Source organism: Trifolium pratense, linkage group LG4 (genome assembly GCF_020283565.1).
Source record: "Trifolium pratense cultivar HEN17-A07 linkage group LG4, ARS_RC_1.1, whole genome shotgun sequence".
Classification (NCBI taxonomy): Eukaryota; Viridiplantae; Streptophyta; class Magnoliopsida; order Fabales; family Fabaceae; genus Trifolium; species Trifolium pratense.
Window position 1 is genome coordinate 43,583,094 of NC_060062.1, and position 16,903 is coordinate 43,599,996.

The following is a 16,903-nucleotide window of genomic DNA, read 5'->3' on the forward strand; positions in this document are numbered from 1 at the left end:
TGACAACGGATCGAAATAGCAAATAACAATGAAAGATATTTTTTCTTTTAGGGCCCGTTTGGTGCACAAGAATAAGAGACAGGATATGATAACTGTATCATATCCTGTTTCAGTCCAGTGTTTGGTGACACAGCAGGATATGATAAGTTAATCTTATAGCTTATCCTATCCTGTCTCTCTAGTTAAAATTCTTATCCTGAATTTGAGTTGGGTTACCAGCAGGATAGGATAAAATATTTTTTTTACTGATTTATTATAAATATATTTTAAAATAAAAAAAATGAAAATTAATAAAATATAAATAATAAAATAATTTGATAGTAAATTAATAATAAAATAATTAATTTTTAAATATACATATGATTTTCTCACAAGGGTAATTTTATAATTTACATAATCTAAAAAAATCAAAATTATACTAAAATTACAATATTTTAAAGTAAACTAATTATTAAAAAAATCGTAAAATATGGATATTAATTTAAATTTTATAAGAAATTAAATATAATTATTTTACAATGATATTTTTAATATTTAGGTATGAGATATATCATATATTTATTTAGCTTATCTAACATGTATATATCATTGGATTATTTATTTGATCATGATTCATATAAAAAATTAAACTTTATTATTTTCTCATGTTTTTTATTTAAAACTATATAAATTTATTTGATTACTTATTTATATTTTTATTAAAAAAATTCAAAGTATTACAAAATAATTTTAAAAAAATAAAATTGATTTACCAGGGTAATTTTGTCATTTAAATATTTTATATATCTTATCATATTATTATGAGCAAGTATGTATTAAAAACATGATATAATAGTTATCAAGTTTGTTATCCTGTGTGCACCAAACACAAGATAGAATAACTGAGGATAACTGTTATACTGTTGATATCCTATCCTATCCTTATCCTATTTTATATCTTATCCTATCACTATCTTGTCCTGCGCACCAAACGGACCCTTAAAGAACAATGAAAGATGATTTGTAAGCACATCTTTAAACGCACCACTAAACTTTGAAACATGCCTGATTTAGGTTAGCTTGATAACCCAACTCACTTAACTTTTTATTCTTTTGGGTTACCCATTTAACATTTTGCTATAAAAATAAATAAATAAAAATCAAAACGAAAACAATAAAGAATAGCATAATATTCCAACTCCAAGGCATATTCCCCTCATAAAAGGCATGTGGCTGGGATCCACTAAAGTACATTTTTTTATAGAGAAAATCTTAGGTGAGTCATCACCTAAGCATTAATGATTAGGCACAACCAATCATATAATTATAACTAATTATTATATTAAATAATTACAAATAATAAATAGTGTAGTATTTAATAAAACCAAATCTCTTTAACCAAAAAAAAATAAATTAACAAAATCAAATCTCTATAAATAAGGAAAGGAAAGAAAAAAAAAACATGCATGTACACTTTATAATTTATTTTCACACGCTCTTTTTTTTTCATACTAAGCTTTCTTTTCTTTTCTTTTTTTATAATTTTTTTACTAATTGAAACTTGTATTTATATTAGTAATAATCTACTAATTCAATTAGTTTATATTTTATTATTTTTTCTCTCATTTTATTCTTGTTATCTTACTTGAAAATAATTAAATACTACTGTTAATTAAACATTTTTTTATGGCACTTTATATTAATAAGATAATTCAACCGTTAATTTAACTACATAATATAAACTGAATTATCTAGCTTATCGGCTATAAGCTACCTTATAATTTATACGACATAAGTTTTTTTATCAACTATCAAATATTTTTTTATCCAACAAATTCATAATAGTTTGGACAGTCCCTAAGTTTTCAAAAAGTACAAAAATAATAATGATGTATATTCTTTGATACACAACTTGTATTATTGGTTACCGTTATTCCATACGCAAAATTCTTTGAAATATGATAAGTTAGTATCAAAATATGATAAGACATTTACTTAACTGGTATTCAGCAATGTATTGATCATCGAAGTGTTTACATGAAAATAATTGAAACAAGGAAATTAAAAACAAAATAGAGAGCTTAGTTGGAGAAAAGAAAATATGAGCAATTAGAAAGAAAAAAAAAATTAATAAAGTGCACAACACATGTTTTTTGATAACTCATTTTTTTCCTTTCCTTATTTATAGAGATTTAGTTTTAATTATTTATCTACTAATTATATGTAATTATTTAATATAATAATGAGTTGTAATTATGTGATTGGTTATGCCTAATCATTGATGTTTAGGTGATGACTCACCTAAGAATTTCTCTTTTTTATAACTGAACCACAAAATAAAAGTACATTAAAAAAAATAGAATCAAATCAAATAATATCACATAAAATATGATGAGATGTACTATGTTCATTTTATATTATTTTTATTATTTCATTTGTTTATTTTTTATAGTAGACTAGACTAAATAGATTGACTTTTATTTAATTTCATTAATATATAGTACAATGTAAAAAATTTTAGTTATTGCGATATTGTTAAGTTAAACCGTATGAGAATGAACTTACATATTTAAGTGTGAAGATTGAAAAAATTGTGAAATTTTATGTTTGAATTTATATCATAATATATCTGTACACTTATAGTAGATGATAATTATATAAATTATAGATGATAATTATATAAATTTCACTTTTGAGGTGAATAAGTATGGTTTTCGGTGTTCGAATCCCGACATATAAAATGCAATTGTACTATCAACTGTACTAAATTCACGTTATTTTTATTATAGTTTTTGTGACAAATATTTGATATGTAATTTTTTTAGTCAAAAAAAAAGTGTATTTCATTTTATTTTATTTGGATTTAATTTAAATACACTGATGGTGTAAATTTTACACCATCAATCAATATCAACCATATTTTCCGTCACTTCACTCAACTTTCTTGATATGACTTAACAAAATGATGGTTGTTTATTGGACAATCGTGTAAAATTATTTTACAATGTCCGTACATATGAATTAAACTCATTTTATTTTTCATTCATTTCCAAAGTTTTCTCTTTCACACAAAACAACAAACAAACAAGTATCATCATCATCACATTCACGTTTGACTCAGTCTACCAAAGAGACTAATGAAACACAAAAAAGCGACGCCGGAAACAGAAACAACTTCGATTGATTACGCCATGGAAGCAGCATCTGGTCCCCACTTTTCCGGCCTTCGACTCGACGCTCGACTTTCATCATCCCCAACCTCTTCTTTCGCTCCCAATTCAACCCTAACCTCCGATTCTCTTCTCAATCAACCCTTCGTCATTGGTATCTCTCTCTCTCTCTCTCTCTCTCTCTCTCTGAATTTGAATTTCAATGAAAATGAACAATTTGTTGCGGTGATGTTGGTGCAGGTGTTTCCGGTGGAACTGCTTCTGGAAAAACCACTGTTTGTGATATGATCATTCAACAGCTTCACGATCATCGTGTAGTTCTTGTTAATCAGGTACTACCTAATTACTTAACCTAAACTACATTACATTATAATCTCATTTTATTTTCTTCATTCAACAATACAGTTTTTTTTTTTTATTATTGATTTTTTTTAACTGTATATAGGATTCGTTTTATCGCGGGTTGAAACCGGAAGAGTTGGAACATGTTCACGAGTACAATTTTGATCACCCTGGTAAATCATTTAATCGATCAATTAATCAATCAATCATTCATTTTGGCTTATAGTTTAGACTTTAGAGTAAATATGCATTTTAGTCTTTTAATGTGAGACAATGTATCAAAATTACTACTAAAACATACCTGAATTTGTCTTTTATTAATTATTAGACAGTTAGACCCGGGTATGCATCTTTTATTAGTTTGTCCCTCAAATGTGTCTTTTGTTAGTCAGTTTGGTCATCGGGGAAATTACTACAACAAGATACATTTGTACATGTTTTTTGTATTTTTGATATATTCAGGGACTATAGTCAACCACCTCACGACAAAAATGGCGGTTAACTCTAGAGTTTAACTTACATGCATTGTCGGTGTAAACCAATTTTAGTCTATTATTTTGCCATGTCATCCTATTCTTATAAATGTGTTTTAAATTGATTTTATGAAGTGGCAAAGTAATGAATCTTTATTGGATGTCGGTGAAAACTAATATACGTTAACAAGTCCTTTGAATAGGTTTCTTGTTTGTTTGTTGCAGATGCTTTTGACACGGAGCAACTGTTAGAGTGTATGAAGAAGCTCATCAGTGGCCAAAGAGTCAAAATTCCCATTTATGACTTTAAGAAGCACCAACGCTCTTCTGATAGTTTCCGTCAGGTATACAGTGTGGATTATGCTCTCCTTCTATACTTACATTACCACTTTTAGGTCATTTATTATTTAATATTAACTAATTTAACTTGAAGCATGTGTAAAAGAAGAAACAACTTTAGATGGTAAGGTGGGACCAATGTTTTAAATCGATGACATGGTAACATTTGTGTCGTGATACTTGATATTGTAAAGATTCACGGTGAAACGTGATTAAGTCTCATTTGTGGTCACTTTGATTTTCCATGGACAAAGCCAAGGTTCACCATGGACACAAAACATCCTTTTCCACATTGAAAAGGCTGATGAGAAATTCAGAAACCGCATCTCAAATTTATCACTCAAAATTATTATTTTCAAATGTTGAAAATTTTGGAGTAAATGGGCTTCATATGTACCATTAACATTTCTCCTTTTCCTATTGGAAAGTGATTAGCGACCGCTTATGGATTGTCTTGAGAAACAGGTATAGGAACTTAACCCTAACCGCGACCTGCCGGTAGAACCAAAGTTATCAAGTAAAAGAGGAACTTGACCCTAACCGCGACCTGCCGGTAGAACCAAAGTTATCAAGTAAAAGAGGAACTTGACCCTAACCGGAACCAAAGTTATCAAACAAAGTGCGACCCTAACCGCGACCTGTCGGTAGAACCAACACTATAAAGTTCTTATATCAAGAACAATTTCTTATCACAAGAACAAAGAAAAAGTTCTCCCAAGAGAAACTCTCAAATTTGATTATATTCAAGTTATTTTGAGAAGTACATGAAAGCCCTGTTTATAGTCTATCCTTACGTAGTAGGATTTATTGACCACTACCATACATTCATCATAGGACTTAGAAAATTCCCACTGACATGCTTATAAATTCCCACTGCCACTATAATGACTTAGTGCGCCGCGCCACTAGGAAGCATCTAGAGAGCCTAGGGAGCAACTAAAGGTCATCTAAAAATCCTCCAAATACCAAAAACGAAAATTGCCATAAAAATAAAGAAAATTGGACTTAATTGTTTATTTATTTAGTCCAATATTATTAGACCACAAATCAGCCCAATGATGCTTGTTATCATGTGAATTGGGCTTCAAGTTGGGCTCAAAGCATCTTCATCCAAAATATTTTTTGTGCATTTTTTATAAGTTTCCTTCCACATGTTTAGGGAACTCATGATCGTATCAGAAAGTTTTTGTGGTTTTTGCTGAATAGTAATTGACATTTGTGGTCTATGCCCAGGTCAATGCCTCTGATGTCATTATATTGGAGGGAATTCTTGTATTCCACGATCAAGGTGTCCGTGATCTGATGAACATGAAGATCTTTGTTGACACAGGTTTGATACATTTTTATTTTCATACCACCCCCTCCAATGATGTGTCATTGAAATGTACAAGTTATTATAGTTTTAATAGTCTACAAATACAGCAAAGTACTATGCTTTCATTAATAATTATTTGGAACCATTTTCTGTCTCTTTATTTCTCCTATTGTGAGATATTGTGTTGCATTTGTGTAAGTACTTCGTAAAATTAGATACATGGAAACATATATGGATCGTTTGTTAAGAATATGAAAAAAGAAACTCCTAGAAATAAAAAATGCACAACAAAATTGCTGTAGAACTGAAGCCTTGGATGAATCACAGGGACGCTAATTATTGTCATAGTTTTTTAGAATATCGGAAGAATTAAATGATTAGGGTAACTTGTATTATATTTTTTAACTGTATATGGTATTAAATTTTCTAACCAATAGGCATTCCACTGATATATGATTTAGATCTATACTACCATAGTACCTTCTCACGGGTAACTTTGTTTTGTGAACTGCAACTTGACTTATATATGGTCAGTGACATGATATAAGGGTATTAGTAAGCTCATTTCTCCATGTGTTATATTCAACTCTTTTTCATTCCTGTCATGTTGAGGTAAATTCTCCGATTAGTTACTGGTCCTTATTTGAAGACCACTTCACAAGAGGTTGCTATTATTTATTTCATTTTTTGCATTATTGGAAGCTACCCCACCCTTCCTTCTCTGTTTAATAATATATTTGGTTATTAATTGCATACAGATGCTGATGTGAGGCTTGCTCGTAGAATTAGACGTGACACAGTGGAAAGGGGTAGAGACATAAACTCTGTTCTCGAAATGGTAAGTCCTGCAATTTAATTAGAAACCATGGTTTTATAACAGTTAGGCTAATATTTATAACTCTTTCATACAAAATTTATATTTTTGAGAAATCTTGATATGTAAAAAATGTAGAAACAATTTTATACACCTTATGAGATGTGATGAATCGCATTGAACGGTCATTCCTAACTTCCTGTAATGTTGGTTTTTGTAGTATGCAAAGTTTGTTAAGCCTGCTTTTGATGACTTTGTTCTACCATCAAAGAAATATGCTGATGTGATCATTCCTCGTGGAGGTGATAATCATGTTGCCATCGATTTGATTACACAACACATCCGCACAAAGCTTGGTCAACATGATCTATGCAAAATCTATCCAAACGTATATGTTATTCAATCTACATTCCAGGTATCCTTGACATACATTGTAAATTTTTATTTTATTTTCCATTTTGAATTATTAAAAATTTATAGAAGATCCTAAATTTTGCTACTCAACCAAACATATTGGATTTTTATTTCAATTTAAGAAAAGTACTTGTTCTATTATGATTTATGGCAAACAGACCAAGTATTTTTTATAAGACACGCAGATTGGTTGATTTTTTTGTTTAGGTTAGCTTTTTAGCTTATGGGAGCTCTAAGTTCATAGGCTACATACTGATGTAATGATTTGTTTCATCTGTAGTTGTTCCTTTATTGGTTATGGTTATGTTTCAGATAAGGGGGATGCATACATTGATTCGTGACAAAGATATATCAAAGCATGATTTTGTATTTTATTCTGATCGACTTATACGGCTGGTACTGTATGCTTATAGCTTTGTTGAACATTTTTACTTAATGAGGTTTTAGTAGTTAAATGATATAACTACCTTTGCTGATCTTGGCCATCAGGTTGTTGAGCATGGTCTCGGTCATCTTCCTTTCACCGAAAAGCAAGTTGTCACTCCAACAGGCAATCATCTCTCTTTGTATTCAGTTCTTGCAGTTTTTTACTTTGATGTTCATCATATAATCTTCTCTTCTATGGGGAACAATATTTGTACTTTGTGAACTGGAACATGTATGGCTAAGAAACCACAGTAGGACACATAAAATGATTCATGTTGACACCACTAATTAACTGAAATGAGGTTTATATTTCAGGATCTGTCTATACTGGTGTTGATTTCTGCAAGAAATTATGCGGTGTTTCAATTATTCGAAGGTGAGCTAAGCTTTGTACCAGGTATTGATTTTTGCAGGTCTAGTCCAAATGATAGGTTTCTACCAAAAATGCAACGATGCAACTAAGACTAGTTCCTTTGTTACAATCTCAGATTCTTTCTATGGATATGTTTACCATCTTTAACATTCGAGTCCTTGCACTTAAAACTTATTGACTTCCGCATTCAAGCTTAGGCTGAAATTTTTTCGTTGTATTTATATTATTATAGTGGTGAAAGCATGGAAAATGCACTTCGTGCATGTTGTAAAGGCATTAAAATTGGAAAAATTCTGATTCACCGGGATGGAGACAATGGAAAACAGGTAATGTAAATTTTTGTTTTTTTGACGAAGGTAATGTAAATTATTTGGAATCCATGAAGTTGCCTACAATAGCCCTCATCTCTATGTTTCATATGGTAGTTTGTATTTAATGGTAAACTCTTTGCTTCTCTGAGCAGCTTATATATGAAAAGCTTCCTAAGGATATATCAGAACGGCATGTCTTGCTTCTGGACCCTGTCCTTGCTACAGGTGAAGTTTTGAAATGTTGAAATGTCCTTCCACTATTTATTGTTCCACTTTATTATACTGTGTCATATTGTCATAGGTTTTATTTGCTTAAATCTTGTATGTCCGCAAGTAATGCATACACTTGTATTTTACATTCTTTGAATCTATGAGAAAAAAAACCCTGTTAATTATATTACAAAGTAATTAGTAGCCAGCTGCCAGGGAGAAAAGTAACAATTTACTCTTTAGTTGTTTGCTACAAAAGGGTAGCATGTTAATAATGTTACTGGTTTGAATGATACATGTGAATGTGGAATACTGTTTTCTAGTTAGTTGGTGAGTGAGAAGGGATGATAAAAATATAATTCAATTTATTTGGCAATTGTATTAGCTAGATACCACATAAGGAGCAGGTAAAAGCCGAAAGCAGTGATCACTAAGTTGTACTTTTAATTTTTACTTTGTGATTGTATACTTGAGAAGTTTAGTAGTCGAGTGATGATTTGTTTGAATCATTCTCAATTTATGGTTACTTAATCCATGTTTTCTGGACTGTTGAGGAATAAAAAATTAATATCAATAATTCTACTGCAGGCAATTCAGCCAACCAAGCAATTGAATTACTCATTCAGAAAGGAGTACCAGAATCCCACATTATATTCCTGAATCTCATTTCTGTGAGTTTATATTGATGCTTTTCTTTGCAAATATAATCGTGGTTATTTGATTATAATTTCACTTTGTTTACATGCTTTGATTGTGTGAATCCTTTTCAGGCTCCTGAAGGAATCCATTGTGTTTGTAAAAGGTTCCCAGCATTGAAAATTGTCACATCTGAGATTGATGTTGCATTAAATGAAGAGTTTCGTGTTATCCCTGGATTGGGTGAATTTGGTGATCGCTACTTTGGCACTGATGATTGATCCTGCAACATGTCGTTCGGTAGACTAGACACATCTTTTGGTTAACAGATGCCTTGGTTAGAAATATGAAAAACAGCATGTTGCATTGTAATGAAATATCGAAGATTTAGCAAATGCCAGCTTGGATGCGATTTGAGGCAAGCAAATTAGAATAATATGGATGCAAACTCATTCTTTAGTTAATTTGCATGATAGATTTTCTTTAGCTTATTAAATGTAGAGATAAATTCTAGCAAGATGATGATGCTATCATACAAAACTCCGAGTTTTATCATATTGCATAGTTGTGAAACTCAAACTTTAACAAAACAGATCGACCATTGATCAATATATGCAAACGTATTATACTACATTTCACTAGTTTTATCATATTGGTTCAATCACTCGGGATTAAAATGAGGGGGATATTCTTTTCCGCTCACACTTGGAGTATGGATGGAATCAATGATGCCACCGTTGCTGAAGCCAAGTTGTAAGCTTGCTGTAGAGTGTGTCCTTGATAATATCTTTGACATTAGGAGAAAGTTGATGGTTCTGTTTAAGGAGAAAATTTAACTGAACTGTCACAATAGCTTGAAAAATCAAATTGAACCAGTAATGTTTTGTTTCCAATCGAACTAAATTGTTATATCGGTTCAGTGAACCGAATCAAAGCCAGAACAATTAATTCAGTATTTTTGAGGCAATTGTGTTGCTTCATAAAAGAATTTTTTTTTCATTGTGACAAGACAAGGAGAATCAAATCGCTTAAAATTAAAATGAGTGACTGAGTAGCAAAGTGAGTTGTGAATCAAAATCGAAATGAAGCCAAGCAAGGAGCACAAATTCTTCTTCCCTCTTCACATATTTTTCTTTCTAGAATCTTTCAATTATTTTTCATTAATACAACTCACCGAGTAGCAAGAACGAATTATCAAATCTAAAACTTTACACGCCATCAAGCTCCTCGGTAGCTTTGGTGGCAAGATCCTTTGTCTCTCCATCGATGGCGATCACACCAGAGTTCTTGCCATCAATTGTTTAGTTTCATTTTCAAGTTTGCTCATTTCTCTCTTGAATTTCTCTCTTCCTTTATTTCTTTATTTGTATTTTTCTCAATTTCATGGTGAAGCTCGGAGACTTGTGTTGTTTGTTTGCGACCTTTATGTTTTAGAGACGAGTAACTCGATGATTTAGGGTTATTCAAAATGAGGATTTTTTTAAAAAAATAAATTGAATTGTTTAGGATAACAAGTGAATGTAGTCCATTTGTCAAAAATAAAAGTGAGTGTATGTGTAGTCAAATTTGGTTCTAGCTTCTGTTATTTATTTATTTTTTGCTTTTATCATTATTTTTAATGTGGTTCGAGGGTCAGTTCTGACATTAAGTGATTCCGACCTTCTCTGATCGTGGTTGCGGGATCGAACAGTATTTCTCTCTATCAAATTCAGCGTCAATTACTACTTAATCGTTATAGCTTCGGTTATTTTAAGTTCAGTTAAAATAATAAATTGTGTAATGTACCGAAAAAAAAAAAGTTGATAAATTGTATTGCGGTTCAGTTCTCATTTCAGAGCGAGACTTATCTCAGTCTCACAGCGAAAGAAAGAAGACAACTGTCACTTCTCTCTCTCTCACACACACACTTGCCTCCGGCCTCTGACTCTCAGCTCACTGGACGCCTCTGTTTCTCCCACCGGCCACCGCCCACCGCCATTCGCACATCCACCGACTGCCGTTCGTATTCTCTCTCTCGCAATCGAAGGTCTCTCACTCTTTTCTGATTTCTCACTGTGGTTCTGTTGTTGTTGAAACTTGAATGTGTTGTTGTTAACTTGTTATTGATTTCTGAAATTCATGAGTTTTGAGTTATTTGTTTAATTTTACATTAAATACGCGTTTATAGTATTATTATTTGTGTGATTTGTCCAAAAAACGAACAAACTGTGTCTGGAATTGACTACCTAGCACTCACCAGGTTTTCATCTCCATACAGACATTTGTTGAGTTCAAAGTTGAAAGAGAAAGATGGCTGGGCAATCGAATCATGAACTCTCACTCTTTTCAGCAGAGGAGGTATCAATGAATGAATGAATGAATGATAATTGCTACTACATAGGACTATGTTATTTACATTGTTTGAAAATTATTAATACATTACTGTTTTGTTTTGTTTGTCAATTAGCTCGAGTTCATCGCTGAAGACGAGATTGTAGACATCGTGCCTAATCTCAAAATGGATCCTCTCTGTCTCATTTCTGTAAGCAATGCAATAATTCGTATCTCAAACACAACATTAGTTCCTTTTATTTTTTTGTAGAAACATTAGTTCTGTTTTAGATACATATTTGAAGGGTCATGCTAACCGGTGCCCCCGGGCACTGGTTAAGGAAACCAAAAAAGGAAATTTTAAAATTGAAAATAACACTTTTTAGACTTTCGAGGCGTTGACGGCACAAACTTCAATATGATATTACTATATTTGGTTCCTTAAACAGTGCTCCGGGGGCACTGTTTAGCATTTTCCATATTTGAATTATATATTTTTTTTGTTATCACAATGGCAGGGAGATTTTGGTCCATTTACGCCACAGATTGTTACTCAAGTACCACTTTGGTTGGCAATTGCTCTCAAGAAGAGAGGCAAGTGCTCCATTGTCCCTCCCCAATGGATGTCTGTTGGTAAGCTTCCTTTCTTATTTTTTATCCCCAAAAAGGTTTTCAACTGCGGTTGCTATTGGGTTGCGATCTTTAATGTTTTGGAAAGTTGTAGATATATGTGGTTGATTTGTGGAGTGGAATTTAAAACCTTGCTCAATCTAACATTGGCAATAGAAATTAGAAGTGTTCAATTGCGATATATGAGAATAAAAATAGATGAGGGAAATTTAAAGAATGTGTTTTTAACTTGAGTTTGTTCCAATAACTTTTTTGTTTTCGTTTTTTTACTCAAGGCCCTTCTACTGTAAGATTGTGTAAGTGTTATCAAATAACGGCTATAGTGCTTTGGAATTTTAACAACCCACTATTGTTATCCAATACGGCTATAGGCCCTTCTACAAAGTGTTGTCAAATAGCGTAGTAGAATTTGAACAAACTGCTATTTTTTGGATTGACAACACTAGCTTGTGTTGAGTTTTGATTTGGGCTAAGTATTCAACCCTTTTTTTTTGTTATATTGTTTAAAGCAAATATTTTTTCGTATTGCCTGTTTTTAATTATGACGATTAATCAGCTGGTTCTTTTAAATTTTCCCGTCCTTTGGGTTGTCTAGGTGTGGTTTGGCTTTGATCTTTTTTTGCTTTTCTAGTTTAAAATTTGTTGGTAAAAGTAATAACAGGAAGTATATACTTAATATTTCTCCCAACTTTTGTTTGTGATTAGAGAAGTTGACTCAAGTGTTGGAAGCAGAGCGAGACTCTCAAGAGATGTCTGAGCACTTGCCATTTCATTATGTAGAAATCTCAAGACTTCTTTTTGATCAGTAAGTTTAGAGAAAAATAAGTCTTATTCTGTTAGATACTATTATTTTACTATATTAACTAATATATTTTTTATCTTATTTTTTAGTGCACGAGACAACATCTCTGATGCATACATGGTGAGTTAAAAAGAAGTTTGATTTTCCAGAAATATGCTGCAAGATTTTCTTCTGATGCTTAGCTTATTTCTCTTGTGAAGGTGAGGTCTTTAATTGAGGACATCAGAGACGTAAGGTTTCATAAAGTTGAAACTGACTTGGAGGCATTCAATGGTCGTACAATAGCTGTGAAGGTAATTTGTCTAATCATTTCAGCAGTACAATGATCGTAAAAGTCTGGAATGCAATTGTATTTTTTCATATATATGGGTTTAATTTTCTCTCTATGTGATGCCACTATGTGATGCCAAAGTTTGTATTTGATACGTTAGTTACTGTCTGTTAAGAGCTTAATCTGTTAATTGTTATTGTTACTTATGAGTTAGTTAGGTATAATTTGGAAGTAAGGCATGCTATGTTGGCTGGAGGTGAGCCTTAGAGAGTGATCTATTGTGTCATCTGTATAGAATTGAGGCCTTTTGTCATCGGGAGAGTCTGTTGAATACTTTAGGAATCATTATGTGCAGGGAAGATGTTTCCTAATTTCTTGATAATACTAGTTGGTTTCTATCAGCATTCTACTTAGAGTGGCGTGTTTTCTCATTAATCATAAAATTTGTTTTAAATAATACTTGCATTTTGAGTGGCATGTTTTAATACTTGCATTTTGAATTTGATGTAGTAATGTCGCTACCATTTTAAGAGTCCGTTTGGCCTAGCTTTTTTTGAGCTTATGCAAATAGCTTATGCAATATAAATTAAGTTTTATGTTATTTTATAAGTTCACACTAGTGAAAATTGTAATTTTATAAGCTATTTTATCATAAACTACCTTGACAAACTTATAATAATATATATAAATTGCATAAGTTGTTTGCATAAGCTCTAAATAAGAGGAAAAAAAGCCAGGCCAAACGATAAGTTCTTTTCCAGTTTTAGAATGTGTGCGAAAAAATCTGGCTGCAAAATACAGGCTGTTTGTCTTGTTACATATCTGTTTGTCTTGGTATATTGCAGATTAAAAACTTGTCTGCAATGGAAGTGAATATTGTTCGCCCATTTATTGGAAGAGCTTTACAGGCATTTTACAAGCATGATAGTCCAGATTTGATCCCAGACCCAGAGCGAGTTTCTGATAGACGTCCGCAAGTTGCTCCGAATGCCCCAAGAGTATGTTTGTTTGATATACTCTTACAAAAAAAATTCCTGTGCTAAAATATTTATATATGTTGATAGCCTAAACATGTTTTAAACAGATGTTCAATCATATTTCACTAACTTGTCATGTCAAAATGTAGTCTTTGCAGAAAATGGTAAATTATGATTGGAGGTCATAAAATTTGTTTACACTATAATTGTGAAGTTATTAAACTATTTGTACTTGTTATGACATGACAAATTCTGCAAAGCTATAGATACATTTTTACTGGTCTGCTCATTTTCACATCAATGATAATAATTCAATAAACTTAATTCTGTATTTGCTTATGCAGAGGCAACTACGAAGATAATTGTGAATATCGTGTTTGGCAACACCACTTCTAGATTGGTGGTAAATCTGACTGGCTTCGAAGTTACATCTTTTCCTAAAAAGCACCTAGGAGATACCTTTGCTGCTGATTTCCTTGTAAAATAGGTAGCTTGTGACTTTAGTTGAATTTGCAGAGTTGATTAAGAATTAGGAAAAAAAAGCACTTATATGTATTAACATATTTATTTATGCACTTTTTATATTTTTTACTTAATTTTATCAGTAATTTGAAGTATTTGATTCCAACCTTATATTTTTTAGTTAATTTGAAGTATTTGATTCAGAAGATAATAGCATGTTGTAAACTAGTTTAGTTGTTGAGCTCTGAAGCTATATTCTCTAGTCATTGTGAATTACATGGTCAGTAACAGAATAAATATAGATACTTTGAGTCATCACTACTCAAAAGCTCAAATGTTTTTGGAAGAGAACAATTGGATCATGAACATGGTAGCCTGAAGTTTAAGTAGTCACATAATTAACTTTGAATGGAAGAAGAAACAATGAATGAAATTGAGAAAGATATAAACAACAGTGAAATTTAGAAGATACACCAATTTGAAAAGAGGACTAGTTACACCAACACATTGGTGAGCAGCTGCAAAGCTAAACTAAAGGGAACAAGAAAAGTAAAAACTAGAAAAATCTTTTATATTATAAGCTTGTATACACAAGCAAACCCTAAACCCTAATTTGTTTTCTCTGTTTTCCCTCCATTTTATCTTGCAATTTTTATTAAAAAATAATACAATTTTGTCTTGACTAGGATTTGAAGCCGCAACCCTTCAGTGCAAAGCAATATTTCCAACCACTATGGCAAGTATACCAATTGAGATTAAAATTATGTGCACTAATTGATAAGCACCATCAATTTTAAAAGTATATCATATCGAAATTATTGTTGACTATATTATTCATCATGAAATATTTTTATGTCTTTCCTAATCAATGATTTTTTTTCTACCGGGTCATAAATTTAGAGAATAATTATCATGTGAGATTTGGAAAGTTATTATCACGTGTGATTTGGAAAGTTATTATCAAACTCAATTCTGCTAAATCAATTTTTTTTGCAATACAACCAAACACAACCATAGTCATGTCACTAATCACATTCATTACTTTGATTTTAACATTGCAAATTTAATATTAATCGATGATCAATTGATACAATATGCACTAGCAGATATTGAGATGATGTTACGTAGTTGTGGGAAGAGTTTAAAAGATTATCCTCCAAAGCCTAGAGCAGACACATCATTAGTTCCTGATATACAAAATAGTTTAATACACGATGAATTGAATTATAACAGACAATCATTAGCTGAGGAACATGTTAGATTGATGTCAACTATGACTTCAGAGCAACGTAAAGTATATGACACAATCATGACAAGAGTTAACGAAAACAAATTTGGTGTGTTTTTTCGTTATGGTTATGGCGGTACATGGAAGACATTTATCTGGAGGGCTATGTCAGCCGCATTACGCTCAAAAGGTGAGATAGTTTTAACAGTTGCCTCAAGTGGGATCGCTGCATTGCTTATACCTGGCGGTAGAACAACACATTCAAGGTTTTGTATTCCTCTAAATGTTGACGAGTTTTCAACATGTATCATAGTTCCTAAAAGCCCTTTGGTGCTATTAATACAAAAAGCAAAACTCATTATATGGGATGAAGCACCAATGATGCACAAACACTGTTTCAAAGCTGTTGATCGAACTTTAAAAGATATTCTCAAGCTGTTGATGAAAAAAATAAACACATTCTCTTCAGTGGAAAAGTTGTTTTTGACGGAGATTTTAGACAAATTCAACCATTAATACCCAAAGGTACAAGGACAAAAGTTGTTCATGCTATTATTAATTCTTCAGTTCTTTGAAATTTTTGTGAAGTTTTAACATTGAGTAAAAACATGAGGCTTCTCGGTGGTGCTTCGAGTGCAGACGTTGAACAAAGAAGATTGTTTTCTAAATGGGTTTTGGGTGTTGGCGATGGAGAAATTGGAGATGACAACGATGATGATTTAAAACTTGACATTCCATCAGATTTATTGATTCCAAATTCAAGTTATCCTCTTGCTTCTATCGTTGAAAGCACATATCCCCAACTTTTACAAAACATGAACGATATAATGTATTTCCAAAATAGAGTTATACTAGCTCCTAAAAATTCAATAGTCGACACAATAAATGATTATATGTTGGATTTAATTTCCTGGTGAAGAAAAAACATATTTGAGTTATGATACTCCACTCACACAAAATCTAGACGGTCAAACAGTGGATGATGTTCATACTCCCGAATTTTTGAACACGATTTCTACGTCGGGACTTTCAAATCACAAGTTGAAACTTAAAGTTGGAGTTCCAATTATGCTATTAAGGAATTTGAATAAAAAATTAGGATTATGCAATGGAACAAGATTTATTATTACGAGATTGGGAAAACGTGCTCTTGAAGGAAAAATTATTTCAGGAAGTAATATTGGTGATCAGGTTTTCATACCTAGATTTTCTCTGACACCATGAGAATTCCTTTTAAATTTAAACGGAGACAATTTCCTATAATGATTTCTTTTGCGATGACTATTAATAAGAGTCAAGGACAATCTTTAAAGCATGTTGGGATATATCTTCCGTTGTCAGTGTTTTCACATGGTCAGTTATATGTTGCAATTTCAAGAGTTACTTCTAGAAAAGGATTAAAAATATTTATCATCGATGAC

At 31.7% G+C, this 16,903-nt stretch overlaps 2 protein-coding genes and 1 pseudogene across 3 annotated transcripts; all 3 read left to right on the forward strand.

Moving 5' to 3' along the window:
* The first annotated feature begins 3,010 nt into the window (after window positions 1–3,010).
* LOC123923803 (uridine kinase-like protein 1, chloroplastic) lies at window positions 3,011–9,441 on the forward strand. Its single transcript, XM_045976537.1, has 14 exons — window positions 3,011–3,303; window positions 3,390–3,481; window positions 3,595–3,664; window positions 4,190–4,308; window positions 5,537–5,633; window positions 6,377–6,456; window positions 6,653–6,847; window positions 7,159–7,242; window positions 7,336–7,396; window positions 7,588–7,648; window positions 7,878–7,971; window positions 8,109–8,181; window positions 8,755–8,837; window positions 8,937–9,441. The coding sequence occupies exons 1-14, from the start codon at window positions 3,117–3,119 to the stop codon at window positions 9,081–9,083; spliced, it is 1,443 nt and encodes a 480-aa protein (XP_045832493.1). The 5' UTR covers window positions 3,011–3,116; the 3' UTR covers window positions 9,084–9,441.
* A 432-nt stretch (window positions 9,442–9,873) lies between these two features.
* Window positions 9,874–14,420, forward strand: LOC123923804 (DNA replication complex GINS protein PSF2). 2 transcript variants are annotated; one of them, XM_045976538.1, is made up of 9 exons: window positions 9,874–10,828; window positions 11,060–11,139; window positions 11,249–11,323; window positions 11,631–11,745; window positions 12,448–12,547; window positions 12,634–12,664; window positions 12,745–12,837; window positions 13,661–13,813; window positions 14,137–14,420. In XM_045976538.1, exons 2-9 carry the CDS (start codon window positions 11,092–11,094, stop codon window positions 14,152–14,154), a joined length of 633 nt encoding a protein of 210 aa, XP_045832494.1. In that variant the 5' UTR covers window positions 9,874–10,828; window positions 11,060–11,091; the 3' UTR covers window positions 14,155–14,420. The 2 variants fall into 2 exon arrangements, with proteins under 2 accessions (XP_045832494.1, XP_045832495.1); XM_045976539.1 differs by having other exon boundaries at window positions 10,483–10,828; window positions 11,042–11,139.
* A 1,227-nt stretch (window positions 14,421–15,647) lies between these two features.
* On the forward strand, window positions 15,648–16,903 carry LOC123923805 (annotated as a pseudogene).